Genomic DNA, 16,726 nt, shown 5'->3' on the forward strand with positions numbered 1-16,726 from the left:
TCCAATTACTTTAGACTCTTAAAAAAAGAACTGCAACTTTCATTTTCCCACCATTTGAATCCCTGAAGTTTATACGACCATCTTTTCCATAAAAGCCTTATATGCCCAAGGGGCATAACTTATACCCCTTCTCCCGGGCTATGGGCGTTGATTTTACCCAGAATTGTTGTTATATGATCTTTGGACTATTTTAAAAAAATAGTTATCTCAAAATTTTGATCAGATTCATTTGGGAAAAAGACGGTAGAGGGGGGGGGGAAATGTCCTCCGATCATTTTTGACTCTTACAAAACGAACTATAACTTTCAATTTTTATATAATTTTCATAGGGTGGTTGTATACCCTATGAAGTGTATGCGATCACCCCTTGCATATAATCCTTATGTGTGTCCGGGGCATAACTTATTATAACACTTGCCCCCGGGCTTTGGGGGCTTGTGTCGACCCCAGAGTTTTGTTATTTGATCCTTTAACTATTTTGACCAAAATGACTACCTGAAAATTTTGATCGGACTCATCGGGGGAAAAAAGGTTTAAGGGGGGGGGGCTAGTTGCCCTCCAATCCACTTTCGACTATTAAAAAGAACACTATAATTTGCAATATCCAATTGAATGAGCCCTCTCTGAGGTTTATATGACCATCCCTACCATAGGAATCTTGTATATCAATTGGGCATAACTTACAACACTTGCCCATGGTCTCTAGAGGAGTGTGTCAACCCTTGAGTTTTCTATCTGATCTTTGGTCTATTTTAAACAAAATGACTATCTTAGAGTTTTTATCGGATTCCTTTTGAGGAAAAATGTGTGTGTGTATGTGTGGGAGGGGGGTGCTGGTTGTCATTCGATCCCTTTTGTCTCTTAAAAAGGGTACTTAAACTTTCGATTTCGAATTGAACGAGCCCCCTCTGATGTTTTTACGACGATGTCTTCCACAAAAATCCTATACGCCTCCGGGGCACCACTTACAACACCTACCCCTGGGCTTTGTGGGGTTGTGTTGACCCTGGAGTTTTTGTTATATGATCTTTGAACTAATTAAAAAAAAATGGCTATTTAAAAAATTTTATCGAATACATTTGGGTAAAAAAGGGCATGGGTGGGGGGGGGGGGTAGATGCAATCCGATAATTTTTTACTCTTAAAAAGTGAACTAGAACTTTCAATGTCCAATCAAATGAGTAACTTTATATATAATTTGAGTACAGCTAGCCACAAAAAAGGTCATGAGAGCGTTTGAACCTCTCGATGGCCAACCGTTATCATACTTAGCCTTTTCTCAAATTGTATTTAGTACCAAAAATCATATTATGAATTTACATGGTTGGTTTTCTAAGTTAAAGCACAAACGTATTTTCGTACAAACGTAATAACGTATTTTCTATAAGTAAATCAATGAGGAGCCTGGGCAATAAAATCAGGGGGTCAAATTAATACCCCCCTTCAATCGGCGAAAATCTGAGAAATCTAGAAAAAACATGAAAGTCCTTAAATTTTTGATTCCCCACAGATAAGATTTTGTGGGTCTGCCACGACCAATCAAAATTATATATTTCACCACCAAAATTACTTTCGGGACGGTTTCAATGACTAGTTTAAAACTACTGAAGCCGCTTAAATCCGCCTGTCACATTATTCATAAAAGTTTCCCAAAAATTGTAACATTACTTTGTTGTTAAGGATCGCGACAAACAGTTTAGAAGCATTATTTTGAACTTCTAGCTTGTAGGTCAATTTTATGGCACGAAAGCAATTTGTAATTTGGATCATAAGTTTTTTTCTTCGGCGTTTTGTCTAGATTCAACCATGCACATTGTGAACTGTACAGTATAATAATTCCGCAAAAAGTCTGAAATCTTAAAACGTGACTAAGTAGGAATTTCGGTTTATAAGGTTAGGATCTGTAGAATATATCTATATCTTAAGAAATCTCTTAATTAAAATTGTAGCTTTGGAAAATTTCACGGGTAAAATTATAGAGAAGCTACTTTTTGCTACCTTGAAAAGTAGTTAGATTATGAAAACAAAACTTTCAGGGATGGATCTACAAGGTATGCCATGGGGAGGTATTTTGATGTACCTGCACTCCTTCTTTTCCTAGAGGGCAATGACCTTTCGTAATCTTTAAAAATAGTTTTTACAAAGAATAGCCTTGGTCAATATAGGCCAATAGTCTACAAAATTCCATAGCCTAACTGACATTAGGCTAGGTTAGGTACAAGGTGAAGAAACTACTCCATGCCTTTGTATGCTCCTATCAAATATAATAATCAGTTTACTTGCAAACATTCCTCCCTCCTGGTACTCTCACATTATATTGACCATACTCAAGAAGTGAATTTAGGTCAATTGTAATGAAATGTACCAAAATATGATGAAAATATAATACTTTAGTAACAAAATTATGGAAATACAGCAGAGAATCATGGAAAACAGGTCACCCAGAACACATTATGGTAAATACTTAATCTAACTAACTCTAGTTATTAAATTTTAAGTTAAAATACACCTGCATAGTAGTTTATCTCACTCAGGCTAAGCTAATTATGTGGTGAAAAAAAGACCTGGGTATATTTGTGGATGATGAATTGAAGTTTAACCAACATGCTCAGTCAGTTGCCTCCAAAGCACTCCAGACCCTGGGAATTGTAAAAAGAACATTCTGCAGTAGGCCACCAAAGCTGATGTCAAAGCTATAAAAAGGACTTGCTTGACCAAAACTGGAATTTGGTATGTGTATTGCAGCCCCATTAAATAAAGGTTACAAGAAAAAACTAGAGAGTGTTCAAAGGCAAGCATCTAAATCAGTAGAGGGTTATAAAAGCCTAGACTACCCATCCTGCCTAGAAAAGTGACAGATTCCTACCCTCTCCTATCAATAGAAGCATGGGGATGTCATCATGACATACAAAATGCTCCACACTCAGTCCTTGCAACAGAATATGCTTGAACGTGACCAGTCAACAAGAACTAGAGGACATACCATGAAGCAGTACTGCAAACAACCCAACACCAGACTTCTTCTCAAATAGAGTTGTGTGGCTCTGCAACACCCTAAGCAAAAGAACACTCTCAGGCCCTAGTGTGGAGGCCTTCAAGGGAGCTGTGGACAATGATTGGTCTTCCAAGCCATGGCTTTGAGAATGGGATGCAGCCAACACATTGGCTCAACATCTTGACTAACCAGCACCTACAGGATAATTCCTTATTTGATGGACAGTGTGATTTAAGGTAATTATCTCTGAGTGCACAAAGATAAATCAGTTTTATAACACATCAAGAACAACAGTGTGGTTGATAAAATACATAAGTACCCCCCTCCTGATGGTCCCATATATAACCCAAGGTAAAACTAACAATTAAAACAAAATGCTAGTTTTTCTTACCAGACAGTAATGGTGAGTAATGGTGAGTGGGTATGGATGTCATAAATGATCATTTTGCTTCAATTTGTAAAATTCACTTGCCACTCCAACATATGCCAGCCAACAGTGCAGCAAGTGGCATTCCTGTGATGGAAATTCATCAACCCAACTTAAACTCAAAACTCTTGACACAAATAAGTCAGTATATCCAGGTGATATCCCTACCAAATTGATTGTGGAATGTGCCCAGTATTTAAGTGTACCTCTAACTGCTATTTTGAACCTATGTTTTGTAGGTGGTATTTTTCCAGTGTTTTAAATGAGCAATTATATCTCCTATAGCAAAAACTAAGACCCCAAAAGTTCCCTCTGACTTAAGACCAATATCAAAAACCTTCATTTTCTCTAAAATGTTTTTAAAGTTTTATTTACAATTTCCTTTTTGACAATATTCATGATAAAATCAACCCAAATCAGTTTGGCTTGAGGCTGAATCATAGCACCAGACATTGCTTAATTTGTATACTTGACACTATTTTCAAGCAACTTGAGTTGAATAGTTCCTATGTTGAGGCTGTTTTTACTGATATTAAGCAAAGGCTTTGACAACTTGGATCATCAAACAGTTATAGATAATGCAAGGGCTTTAGGTGCAAGAGATTTTGTTTTATGTATGGTAGCTAGTATTTTTGTCTGGCCATGAACAATGTGTAGTCCTCCCTAACTGGGATTCATCAGGTTTTTCCTTGATTTCTTGTGGAGCACCTCAAGAGACTAAGTTAGGTCCTGTAGCATTTTAATTGTTTTTAATAATGTTTTACCAAGTTTTGTCAACTCTTTTAAATTTGCAGATGATTTGACATTACTGAACCTTTGTCAAACATCTAATACTTTGAATGTTACATTTGACCCACTCATTAACAATTTAAAGAATGATATTGACAATGTTAAACTCAACTGTAGCATACCCAAAAGCAGTTTCATGCTATTCTCTTTTTTTTAAAATATACCCCTTATCAATAATTACCTTTGCATACTAAATTTAAATATGGTTAAATTGTTTGGTGTGCAGTTGGACAACAACCTTAAATGGAAATCCCACATTTCCCACTTATCTAAATCTGGTAGTTTTCTCCTTAAATCTGTCTCCCTTCTCAAACGGTTCTCTACGTCAATCCAGAACCTTAAAATAATGTATTGTTCTTATATAAGACCCCGTCTGGAATATGCTTGCCCTGTTTGGCACCCTGGGTTGACCAAAGACCAATGTTCTCAAATTGAAAGTGTTCAAAAAAGAGCAATAAAAATTATACCAGGGAGGTCCTTTACTACATACAATGAAGGCTTGGCTAGACTTGAACTTACTACATTCGAATCACAACATCACATCCTTACCATGAACTTTGGTCACCAGTGCCTTAGTTCTGACTATCATGAACGTTTTCTCCCTCCCTTTAAAGAAAATTCCCCAATCCTTTCTAATACAAGACTCAATGCTTGTAGAGCTCCAAATACCCAACTGGACCTGTGTCCCCAAGTGTTGACCATGAGGTACAAAAACTCTTTTGTCCCCTATTTTGTTTCCATTTTAGTAATTGATTTAACTTTTTGTTTTATGTTTATCCCCTAACATCTGTTTTATTATTGTAGCTTATTTGTTCTAATGTACTTATGGTAGCTTTTGTGCTATTTTAGCAAATTTTGATTCCCATTTTAATAATTGATTTAATTTTTTATTTTATGTTTATCCCTAACTTCTGTTTTATTATTGTAATTGTTCTGACATGCTTTTGCTAGTTTTTGTGCTATTTTAGCCAATAAATCATATTCTATGCTAAAACAAAATGCTAAAACATTGAAATTCTTAGGTTACTTTAATATGATGTTTTCATTAATCAGGGTGTCATGTTTTCTGCCATTGTTTATACAGTTTTCAAAATCATTTCAAATAATATTTCATTAAATTACACTCAATGACTCATGAAAATGAATTGTCAACTGAGGAGATAGCCTAGGTAATTTTGTATAGGAACTATAATATATGACTACATTGATGTAGTGGAGAAATACATTATTAGAGCTATATATAGGACCATCAGGAAAGCATGTGCAAATGAACTCAATGATATATTGGAAAGAGCAGAAAAACATGAAATTAATTAGCCTATCATGTTCAGCTTGTCCCTATGTCAGCCATGGAATCTTGTAGGCATATATATATATATATATATATATATATATATATATATATATATATATATATATATATATATATATATATATATATATATATATATATATATATATATATATATATATATATATATATATATATATATATATATATATATATATATATATATATATATATATATATATATATATATATATATATATATATATATATATATATATATATTGACCTAAATATATTGTGGTTGGCTATTTTTTGAAGAAAACATGCTAAACAAGTAAAAACAGTTCCCAGATTCCTTATTTTATGATTGTTCCAAATATAATGATCACTTTTCTTATAATACACTCTACCCCCTTGATGGACCCACATATAGCCCTAGGAATATATAAAAACTAAAAGAAAACACTAGAAAAATGAATTCCTTAATTTATGATATGCACATTGTATCTACAGTCAACTCTTGATAACTACAATCTTGATAACTTGAAATCCTTGATATCTTAAATTATTTTCAGTCCCCTTGGAAAAACCTGTCTAAGTCAAAGGAAAAGCTATGCTGTACTCAAAATAGTGTTGCAGTCATATTTTACCTCTGTAAGTTGAAGTGATATGAAAATTACCTCTATAACTCAAAACTCAGTAGATAAGTCAAATTTAATATTTACTTCCCCTCCTTAAGTCAAAGTTTATCTTTGTTTTTCAAAGTTTTTTCAGCACAACTCTTTGTGTCAAAACCCCAGTGTGCAAGTTGCATCAAGTTACTGAATCACATCTGCTAAAGCATCTGTCAGTGCTGTCACAGTATTGATTTTTGACACTTTTACATTACTGTCATCTTTTTGCATCTTTTTTTTTTATCTCTTGATCAGGAGTGATCTCATTCCTATCCCCAAGAAAGGCAAATCTAACATTCAGTGTTTAACCTTTAGTCCTATATCAATCTCTGCTACATTCAGTAAACTTTTTGAACTGCTTGTTGTTGATGAGTTAAAGGAGAGATGCACCTTTCCGTAATACCAGTTTGGTTTTCAGAATAAAATAGGGTGCGTTGATGCCCTTAGTGCTGTTCCTAATGTCCTAATAGAGGCTGAACTGGCTCAAAAGGGTTTTGTTCTAGCAGCAACAATGTTAGGCATGTATTTGACTCATTGGTACATAGAGCCATGCTCCTTCATATGGCAAAAGAGGTGTTCACCCCTCTATTATTCGTACCTTGAGAAATTTATGTTCGCAGCTTAAAGTACTCATCAAAATTATCAATCCATTTAACTTGCCTGTTTCCGATTCATCTGATATTTTACATACTCCACGAAATAGACTTTATCGTTTCAGCAGCCCAACGAAGGATCTGAATAGTTTTGTTTCTATTTATAAAGGTACGCGTCAAGGTGCAGTTACTTCGCCCACTCTTTTTATCAACGGTGTCCTAGAGACTTAATCAAAGTGCATATCCTCATGCATCAAGGCAGAGCTAGCATGACACTTGTCTGTTATGCAGATGATGTCCTTAATCTTAGCAGGTCATTACAGAGTATTGAAGAAAACTTCAGCATAATCGAGAGAGAATATTTTAAATTGGGGCTGGAATTTAACTCTGATAAATCTGAGATTCTTCTATTTAATTGGGGTAATTTGGGTCCCACACAGTCAGTCCAACTCGGACGTTCTTTAGGAAAGCCAGTTGAAAAACTTGTTTATCTTGGTCTACCAATTAGGTGCATCTTATGCTTCAGTTGTTCAAAATTAAGAACGTTTCAACCAAATAATCCTTGCTAAACTGTATAATTCAACAGTACCGTACTACCACATTTTCTATACACAGCACCATTTTGGAAGATTTTCTCACAAACAAATAAATATAAACTCTGTTCAGTATACTTCAAATTTGCAAAATATTTACTTCATTTACCCCTGTGGACCTGAAATTCAGAATTAATCTGTAATTATAAAATAGCCAACCCAGAAATAGCTCTATCAAAACATATTTTGAAACACAATTACAACGTCAGTTTTCATCCATGGTATCCCCTTCTTATACAGTGATATTTAAAGTTGTATGTATGTACAAAATGTTCAGTGCTTTATAGTTGTTCTGATAGTTGTGGTGTCTTTTTTTTTCTCATATTCCTTTTTTTGTCGTTTTATCTGTGTAGTCCGTCTCGGTGTACTTTTGTATTATATGATGGGTTAGAAATAAATAAGTAAATATTGAATTGTGTACTTTATTGCAGAGTGCATGTTGTTTACATTAAGAGTGTGTTGATTATGCATACAGTATTTGAGTCAAAATGAGTGTGTAGAGACAAGTACTAACATTTATGGTAGGTGAGAAGATAAGGATAATTAAGATGGTGCATGAAGGAATGCAAAAGAAGAGAGACATAGCTGCTATATATAAAATCCCAGGCATTACCTTTTCAACTATTAAAAAAAAAAAAAAAATAAATAAATAAATAAGACAGAACATCAGAAATCAAAAAGGAAGCCAATGATGGTAGCATTAAATGTAAGAGGAAGAGGTCATCTGAGTTTCCTTATGTAGAAGGGTGCATGACTATATGTTTCAAATAATGTAGAGAAAAAACATTCCTCTTGGAGGCTCAATTATTAGAGAAAAGGCTGAACACTTCACCAAATCTCTAGGACATGATTTTAAGGCCAGTAATGGTTGGCTTGAGAGTTTTCAAAAGAAGCACAATATTACATTTAAGAAAGTTTGTGGTGAGAGTGCATCTGTGGACAGTAATGTTTGCGATGAGTGGAAGAGCTTGTTAAAGGATGTTTTGAAGGACTATCACCCAAAAAATGTTGTTAACACTGATGAAATAGCCTTTTACTTCGTCCCTACCTGATAAAACCTGTCAACTTAATGATGAAAATTATCAGTGGTAAACAGGGCAAAGAAAGGGTTACAGTTTTATTTGCAACTAATATGACAGGATCAACCATGTTAAATACTTTCATTAAACGAAATACATGAAAAATGATTTTACTTTTTTTTTTACTTTAATAAATAAAAACATATTAAGACTTTAATGAATAAAATATCAGTATATGTGTATTAAACTGACAGTCCATGGTCATTTGTTTTTTTCAGTAAAGTGCAAATTTTGTTCTGGTCTTGAGAAGGCAAGGGGGTTGTTAGTCCAACTCCTTTTAGTTTTTGCTTCTTTTTTTTTAGTTTGACTAGGTTATCTATTATAAATTCTGTTTGTTTTGGGTTTCATTTATTTATTGATGATGATTTGTGGTGGTTATAGTCTTTGAAGATTATTTTACTATATTCTGTTCATTTCTGGTTTTCTTTACTGGAGCTCTTTACTTTTCTCTGAAAAACTTGTTATGTGGAAAAATCTTTTTAAATTAATTTCTGTTTTTTTATTGACATAGTGTTTTTCATGGAAAAAAATATTTTATATTTTTTTTTCTATAAGAATCGATTGTTTGGCTTGTTATTTGTATGTTGGAGAAACTTTTTCAACAAGTTTTAAGCCTAGCACAAATAGTATTGTTTAATTTAGTTTTATACCTGCTCAAGTTTATCTGAAAAATAAAACTTTATAGGGTAAAGGTACCAATGATTCAACAGTTTTTGTAAAAAAACAGCTTTTCTACTCTAGAAGTCTTAATTTAAAGACTTTCTGTTTGATAAGGGTTTCAGTATGTAGGAAAACCATCTAGGAATCTAATTGTTTGATGAGAAGTTTCAAATTTTATCTGAGAAGGGCAAACAACTCCGATTTCCCAAAATTAGAGCATTTTCTCCTACAAATTTTACTCAACAGAAAAGTTACCTGTTCTCGACACAGGTCAGAACCCAATTCGACACGTGTCTAAATACTTTGGGAATATTACATTATTAAATACAAGCAGTATATAGTATAACAAAATTGTTTCACTAGCATTTCGGAAGGGATAGGGTCAACGAAAACGGGAGTGGATTTTAAGAAATTTAAGAAGTTTATTGTCATTATATTTGAATTAGTGGATTTTATCTTCATATGCAAATTCTTAGTTTCGTCCAAAACATAGCGTAGGATTTGTTTTGTTGGGGGTTGGGTCACTTTTGATATTTCTGTGACATAGTTCTAGGCATTTACCTCCCCCCTCCTTCCCCAGAAAATAAGATTTTACATTTTTTTTTTATTTAATTGATAATTGCTTAGGAAAGGGAAAAATGACTTCCATGTGAACCTCTGCAATTTTTGGCAGTAGCAGGCACCCATAAATTCGACAGCTGTATTTTCGTCAGTGAACCCTGGAATTTCGACACCAATTATTTCTCATTTGTTTTACACGTTCTGTGAGTCACCTATATTTCGTCAGGGCCTGTTGCTGTCTGTCGAAAATTTTGACGAGGTTACTACAAGATATTTGCAAAAGAAATAAATCAATTTCTAGAAGCCATTATCTACGGTTGAATTTGACTGAAGGAATGTTTTTAGTGCGCCTGGTATTTATCTACATTAAACAAGAGTTTTTGACGCTTGGAACCTAGTTTCAACAATGTAAAATTTGTTGCAATTCTAATTTAATTTTATCAAGAAAAAGCTAATGTGACTAGAATTCAGATAAAATCAGATGTATCTTGATGCATTGGTGCTAATCCCAATTTTTTTTTTTGCAATAAATAAGCAAGTAACAGCAGGTTGAACATACCATACATGAAAAATTGTCGGGAGCTCATTTTTTGTTGAAAACAGGAAACTGACTGAATTAAATGTTCTTTTCTTATCTGGGTGTACCGGATATTGTGTTAACGTTTTCTGTCGTTGAAATACAAAAACGGCTTCAAGAGAAGGCGCTCCAAGTCACGGCTAAGCAGAGTTATTCCGTTTTGAAGGAAAATTTCGACAGGGGTTTTCAAAATTGCACTGTTGAATCATTGGTACCTTTTACCTTACCATTCCCCAAAAATTTTATCTAAGCCCTTGGACAACCTGGAACACTTACATTCTTTTTATTTATTTGAATTGTAAGAGCAGGAAATAGTAAAAGTAATAGCCCTAAATGCTTCAACTTAATACCCCTAGTCATTCTCAAGATGTTGCTGAGGTGTAAACCAAGTTAAAGATTTGCTCATAATCTATAAAACTGAAAACTAAAGGTGTTTGATGACTCAGGCACTTCATAATTATTAATCTAAGAGTGACATTTGGTTGACATATCCCCTCCCTTCCTAAAACCACACTGTTCTTCTCTTAAAACTTTATCTAGAGCACCTCTAAGTCTAAAAAGTATCATCATACTAAGTAATTTGCTTCCTACTTAATTTAGAGGCTTAATTAGAGTTTTCCTAAAATCACTAGGTATTTCCCCTTTTTCAAAAATCATTCATAATCTTCAGTAACTTATCTCTTATTTCATAACCACCATACTTTAAAAAACTAATTTACCAGACTGTCAGCACTTGGAGCCTTATTACTTATTAATCATTCTAGTGCTGTCACTAATTCTTATTCACAAAATAAATCTCCCTTCAAATCCAAAGTGTCACAAACTTTTTCATTATTTTCTATATCTTTTAGTGCAAATTGATTCTAGTTTAGCACATTCTCAAAATATTCTGGCTATCTCTATTTAACTCTTTTCTTATCACTAATTATGGCCCTTCTCTTATCTTTAACTGCTGGGACCAGTCCATATGGACTATTCCCTCTCAATTTATTAACATGCCAGCATAATATTTTCTGTTATGCCAGTTGGCTGCATCTTCCAGGTCTTCAGCAATTTCATCCATGACCTCCACTTCATATCTTCTTAATTCATATTTTAAAGCTTTCTCCACTCTCTTTACTTTCCCTCTATTTTCGTATGATCTATCACTCAAATAAATCTTGTACAGGCCCCTCCTCCTCTATTAAACATAAAGCATTTTCGCTAATATTCTTAGCCATGTTTCTAACTTTCTTCCCTAAGATGCCATCAGCAACTTCACAAACTATTTTCCGAAAATTATTCCATCCATATTCTACATTGTCAAACTCTCCAGTTTAGTATTCATTTGTTCCTGGAAAGTTTCTCTTAAATCCTCATTATGGAGTCTATCAACATCATAGCTTCCCAGAAGGTAGTCACCTTCCTAAATTTCAGATTTAGATTACCTCTAGACACTACTAGATAGTGATCTTTACTTTTAATATCAGTAACAGCATCCCTATATACCCTAGTATCTTGTATCAATCCGGCCAGTGTTGGGCGTAGAATTACATAATCAATAAGCCTAGCTGTTTACCATCGTGCAAATACCATGTTAATTTATGGGCAATTTTGTGACCAAATTCTGTATTGGTTATAACTAGATTGTTTTATATGGAAAATTGCAGCAGTCTGTAGCCATTACCGTTTTCTTTTCCTCAACCAAGTTTACCTAGGCTAGAATACCATCTATCCCTACTTCTATTAATCTGGGCATTAACCCCCCCCCCCCTATAAGAATACCACATTTCTACCTTGGACCTGGTCTATTTGTTACTGGAGCTGTAAGTAAAATTCTTTTGAGTTACTACTTTCTCCATCCGTCAGTTCTACAGGGGCATATACTACTATGACTGATACCCTGCGCTTTTTAGTCATAAAATGAGCAAATAGAGTTCTAATATTAGTACCTTCCCCACCTAAACAAGACTTTACAGCTTCCTTTTTCATCATAAGCCCTCCCTCCTATCATAAAACTCCCTCCTATGCATCCTGTCCTTCCTGCATGAGTAAATACATCCATTATCACCTAATTTTATTCCTACCCCTGTGATATGAGTTTCTGAAACTCCTAATAAGTGCAGTTGGGAGCATCTTAATTCGTCAGTCAAAATGTCAATACAATAGTTTTTTTAAACATTCTTATGTTCCAAGTAACGATTTTCATATTCTTTAAATCATTAAAATTATTTTGGCCTCAGGAAAAGCAATGGTCCCAGAACCAGTACAGGTTGGAGACTAACATATCTTCTCAAGTCTACGCCATGCACTTAAGGTGGCTTAGAACCAGACAGCAAGAAGTCCCCAGGACCTCCAGTTGATGGAGGTTTGTGTAACCCTGGGTCTATCTGGGTCACAACATGGTTTTCCACACTTGGCAATGCTTTTCTATCAACAAGATTCAAAATCCTGCTTAGACAATCTCAAGCCTATTACCTCAGACTCATTATATGTTCATACCTACAAATATTATGCTATTACTGGGAGGCAACCCAAAATAGATAACATTCTTTTTGGCATCTGTTCCCACCCCTGCACCTTCATCATATAAGCTGATGTGTTATTATACATCACTGTACACACTTTTATGAAAAATGAAGTAGATCAACTTAGTTAAATCAAGCATTTTTAATGATCGTATTAACCATTTATCTTGTATAGACTAGGTGACTTCCTGGGAACGAATGACCAGTACAGCACTATCTCCTCTGCAAATTTATTGATGCTTTTAAATAGATTGGCTATCTCAGAACTTTCAATGGATAGCAGCTTTGTACTTTTTGGGGCAAAATCATAACTCGATGCCAAAAAATAGCAGAAAACGCATAAAACTTTTTATGGTACATTCTTTTTGGGTTATTTAAAAAGGGCATTGGAACTTTTAATTTCTGTCTGAATGAGCTCTCTCCCAGTCTTCTAGGACCTTTGGCTTGATACCATTTCCCCTGAAAAAAAACCAACAAAAAACAAATAACCATGCATTCATTATCTTTCTCCTGGGAAAAACCGGAAAATTGCACATTTTTGTAAATAGGAGCTTGGAACCTCTCCAGCAGGGTTATTTAATAGGCTGTATCTAATGGTGTGATCTTCATTAAGATTGCTTTATTTTGCGGGTGTTTTCCCCCTTGTTTGAAAATCAGACAAATTTTCTCCAACTTGTAGCTATTGGTGGGTAACATTCAACATACCTAGTGAATTTTACATTTTTTAATCAAGATGAAACGCCAATTCTTTTGAAGCATTGGTTGTTATCAAAGTTTCTTTTTTTAGAGTTTTGGTTTCTATTGGCCCGAGTTGCTCTTACTCACTTTTTTTTTTATCCTGAACTGTGTTATTGCCAATATCTCTATATGTAAATATGTAGTTTTTTTTTTCAGATGAGACGACAATCAACAGTTATGTTCAGAGGGTTTGTAGCCTTGAGAAAAGGTATTTATATATCACCTGAATCTGCCAACTCTCTTCACACAAGTATAGTTCAGAATAATTATCGCTTCAAAGAAAAAGCCTTGCAAATTTTAAATGATAATCAGATTGATACTTCAAGAAAGATTGAGAGCCTGAAAACAATACTAAATCTAAAGAGTGACTCCCCTGCATTTAAAATTGCCTTTGAAAATGGAAAAGCTGAACTAGTGACTGAATTTATGAAGAAAAAGAATGAAACATCAACTGTATCAGATGCTGAAATGCTGATCTATCTTCGTTATGTACCAAAGTACGTAGATATTGTTGATCAAAAGTTAGTGACTACTTTTATTGATCGAATACTGGGGATGGAATTTCTTCCCGATAGTGCTTTATATGATGTTATTCATGGGCTTTCTGGAACTAAAGAATGGCAAAAAGGAATATCTATTTATGATAAGCTTAAAAACCCTTCAAAAAACTGCCTTGAAAATTTAATAATTGCATCAATTAATGCATGGGACTTTGATACCTGTTTCAAGCTACTGAAACAACTCTGCACAAGTTATTCTACCATTAGTGATCATATTTTAGAAGCACTGGTTGAAAGCAAGGTATTCGAAACTCTTAATAAAACAGGAAAATATCATCTTAAATTGTTCATATCATTGCTTGCAGAAAACGAAATATATCCATCTAATAATGTAATGAGAAAACTGGAAAGCCAATTAGTATCAAATGGTTATAAAGTGAATCGATTCCTTTTCAAGCGACAGGGGAAATGTCCCAAGTGCTCTACGCAATTTCAAGTTCAAACACCATTGACATTTCGTGAATATTCTCGTTTAAAAGGGGCAGTGATGAAAAATGTCCTTGTTGGAAATGATGTCTTTCAGAAATCAAGGCCTGAGGAGGTGGAGGACTTCACAATTTTTATTAAGGACAGAGCACCATTTGATGTTATCATTGATGGTCTAAATGTTCTCTATATATCAGGAATAAGGGTTGATCAATCAATTAGGTACAGAAAACTGTTTTCATTAATTCAACAACTTAAAGAAGAAAACAAAAAAGTTTTATTAATTGGACGAAAGCATATGGAAAATGGTTTGAGGAACATCAATGTTTCTAAATACTGCAATGTATATTTAGTCAATAACGACTCAGAGGATGATCCTTTTATGATCTACTCGAGTTTAATCAGTGGTCCAGATTGTTATGTGGCAACACGGGACTTCTTAAGGAATCATATGTTTAATTTGAAAGATCCAGAATTGAAAGAATTTTTTGTTAGGTGGAGAAAAACTAGGCAATTGAAGAACTTTGTGATAGAAAATGAAAAAATTTGTTATTTACCACCAGTGAAAGAAGATCGAGTAGCACAATTTTCCGAAAATTTGGAATCGGTTCATATACCATATGAAGATGGAAAAGCGCGATCGATTATTGATCCGCCAAAAACTTGGCTTTGTGCAAAACGAATCCCAAGCTAAAGATTAAAAAAACATTATTGTCCTTAATAATTATGTTATTTACTGCAGAGAGAGGAAAAAAACATTTTGTTTCTATTTTGGGTAATTTGGTAACATCTTGCTTTTATACTTTGGATGAATAATAGACCCAGACCACAATAAATCTTTGAAACAACAAGGTTAAAAAAAATGAAAAATTTACAAAAACTAGTAAAAAAAAAAAATGTCCAGAGATTAACTTGCAAGGATATATTCATTGAAAAGTTACAAGATATGCAACTTGAGAGTATTATATTACAAGGAGTTCACTGCCATCCAGCATCTCATGGGAAAACCAAGTGGCTATGCTGAGCTGCAGTTGTAAGTTAGTTTGTCAAATTATATACTATTAAGCAGGTTCAGAGTAAGAAGTTCCTGCAACACCAGAAAATTCCTAGAATCTAATTGACGTGTATTACTTTTCTATATATACTGTTACCAGTAGGAAAGGTCAGCTGTTTAAGGTCATTACAAAATGAGAAGGTTCCAGTGTTCTCTTTATGTACAGACCTGACCCTCAACAGAGAGGGGCACAGTCTCTCCAGAAGGCTGGCGGAAAAAATTGACAAATTTTGGCTCGAGTAACGACGTCTCTCTCAATTTCTCATCCTGGAGTCAACCAACGCCATAGCTTAACAGAAGGTCGTTACTCATCTTAAATTTCAGCTTTAGATTAACCCTAGAAATAACTAGATTGTGATCTGTTTAACATCAATAACAACACTCCTATATACCCTAGTATGTTGTTTTGATCCAGCCAGTCTTCAGTTTACAATAACATAATTGCAGAGCTGCCACAAGGTCCCTAAATTAGCTCTCAAGTCCTTTTTTGCAATGTTAAGCCAGTGAATACTTCAGATAAGGAGTCTTTTTAGTGTGTTAGTGACCATTATGCATCAGCACTGTTTCTGTTCTTGTCTAACTTATTTCTGTTTTTCAAAAAAAAAAGAAACAGAAACAGGTCATCTGTTTTGTCAGATCTGTTTCTGTTCTGTTTGTCCTGTTTTCTGTTTTTTTTTTTATTATTATTATATTACCGAGCGCTTGCGTCTGCGCTATTGTTTAGCGGATAAAGGTCATCAAACTTTAGCGCTGTTACCTAGCAGTGAAAGGTCAGAGCAGCTGGATAACAGAAGGAGAAACAAAAAGAAGAGAACAAAAAAAAAAGAAAAGAGCTACTGCAAGACACATAATCAAGACCGAACCTTCGCAAGATAAACAACCAGAAACCACTCGAAGTAGTCCAACTTGTCTCATATAGTGAGTCAAAAGGAAAAGGGCTGAATGCTATCAACTGAAAAGCCCGTTCAAATACCAATAGAATTAAAAAAAACAAAAAGTTTTTTAAACTGAAAGTAAGGAGGAAACTTAAAACGACCAGAAATTATTACGTATATGAGGGCGCTCGCACCCTTGTCAATACCTCGCTCTTTCCGCTAAAGTTTGAATTTTGTTCCAATTTTGTAAGAATGACCCCTGAATCACAAAGGCTGTTTAATTAGAATAAGTAGCTCTTTCGAAAGTACTAAAAATACTATAGCGTAA

General features: G+C 34.2%; 1 protein-coding gene across 2 annotated transcripts; it reads left to right on the forward strand.

Annotated features, from left to right (window-relative positions):
• Positions 1–1,850: 1,850 nt before the first annotated feature.
• On the forward strand, positions 1,851–16,228 carry mldr (mitochondrial ribonuclease P catalytic subunit). 2 transcript variants are annotated; one of them, XM_089099704.1, is made up of 2 exons: positions 1,851–1,892; positions 13,640–16,228. In XM_089099704.1, exon 2 carries the CDS (start codon positions 13,640–13,642, stop codon positions 15,161–15,163), a length of 1,524 nt encoding a protein of 507 aa, XP_088955830.1. In that variant the 5' UTR covers positions 1,851–1,892; the 3' UTR covers positions 15,164–16,228. The 2 variants fall into 2 exon arrangements, with proteins under 2 accessions (XP_088955830.1, XP_088955831.1); XM_089099705.1 differs by having other exon boundaries at positions 1,857–1,871.
• Positions 16,229–16,726: the final 498 nt, after the last annotated feature.

Source organism: Artemia sp. Qi Xiang Cuo, chromosome 14 (genome assembly GCF_049724085.1).
Source record: "Artemia sp. Qi Xiang Cuo chromosome 14, ASM4972408v1, whole genome shotgun sequence".
Lineage (NCBI taxonomy): Eukaryota > Metazoa > Arthropoda > Branchiopoda > Anostraca > Artemiidae > Artemia > Artemia sp. Qi Xiang Cuo.

What these genes read in the sequence shown, in the direction of transcription:
- mldr (XM_089099704.1), top strand. Translation starts at nt 13,640, where the DNA reads ATGAGACGACAATCAACAGTTATGTTCAGAGGGTTTGTAGCCTTGAGA.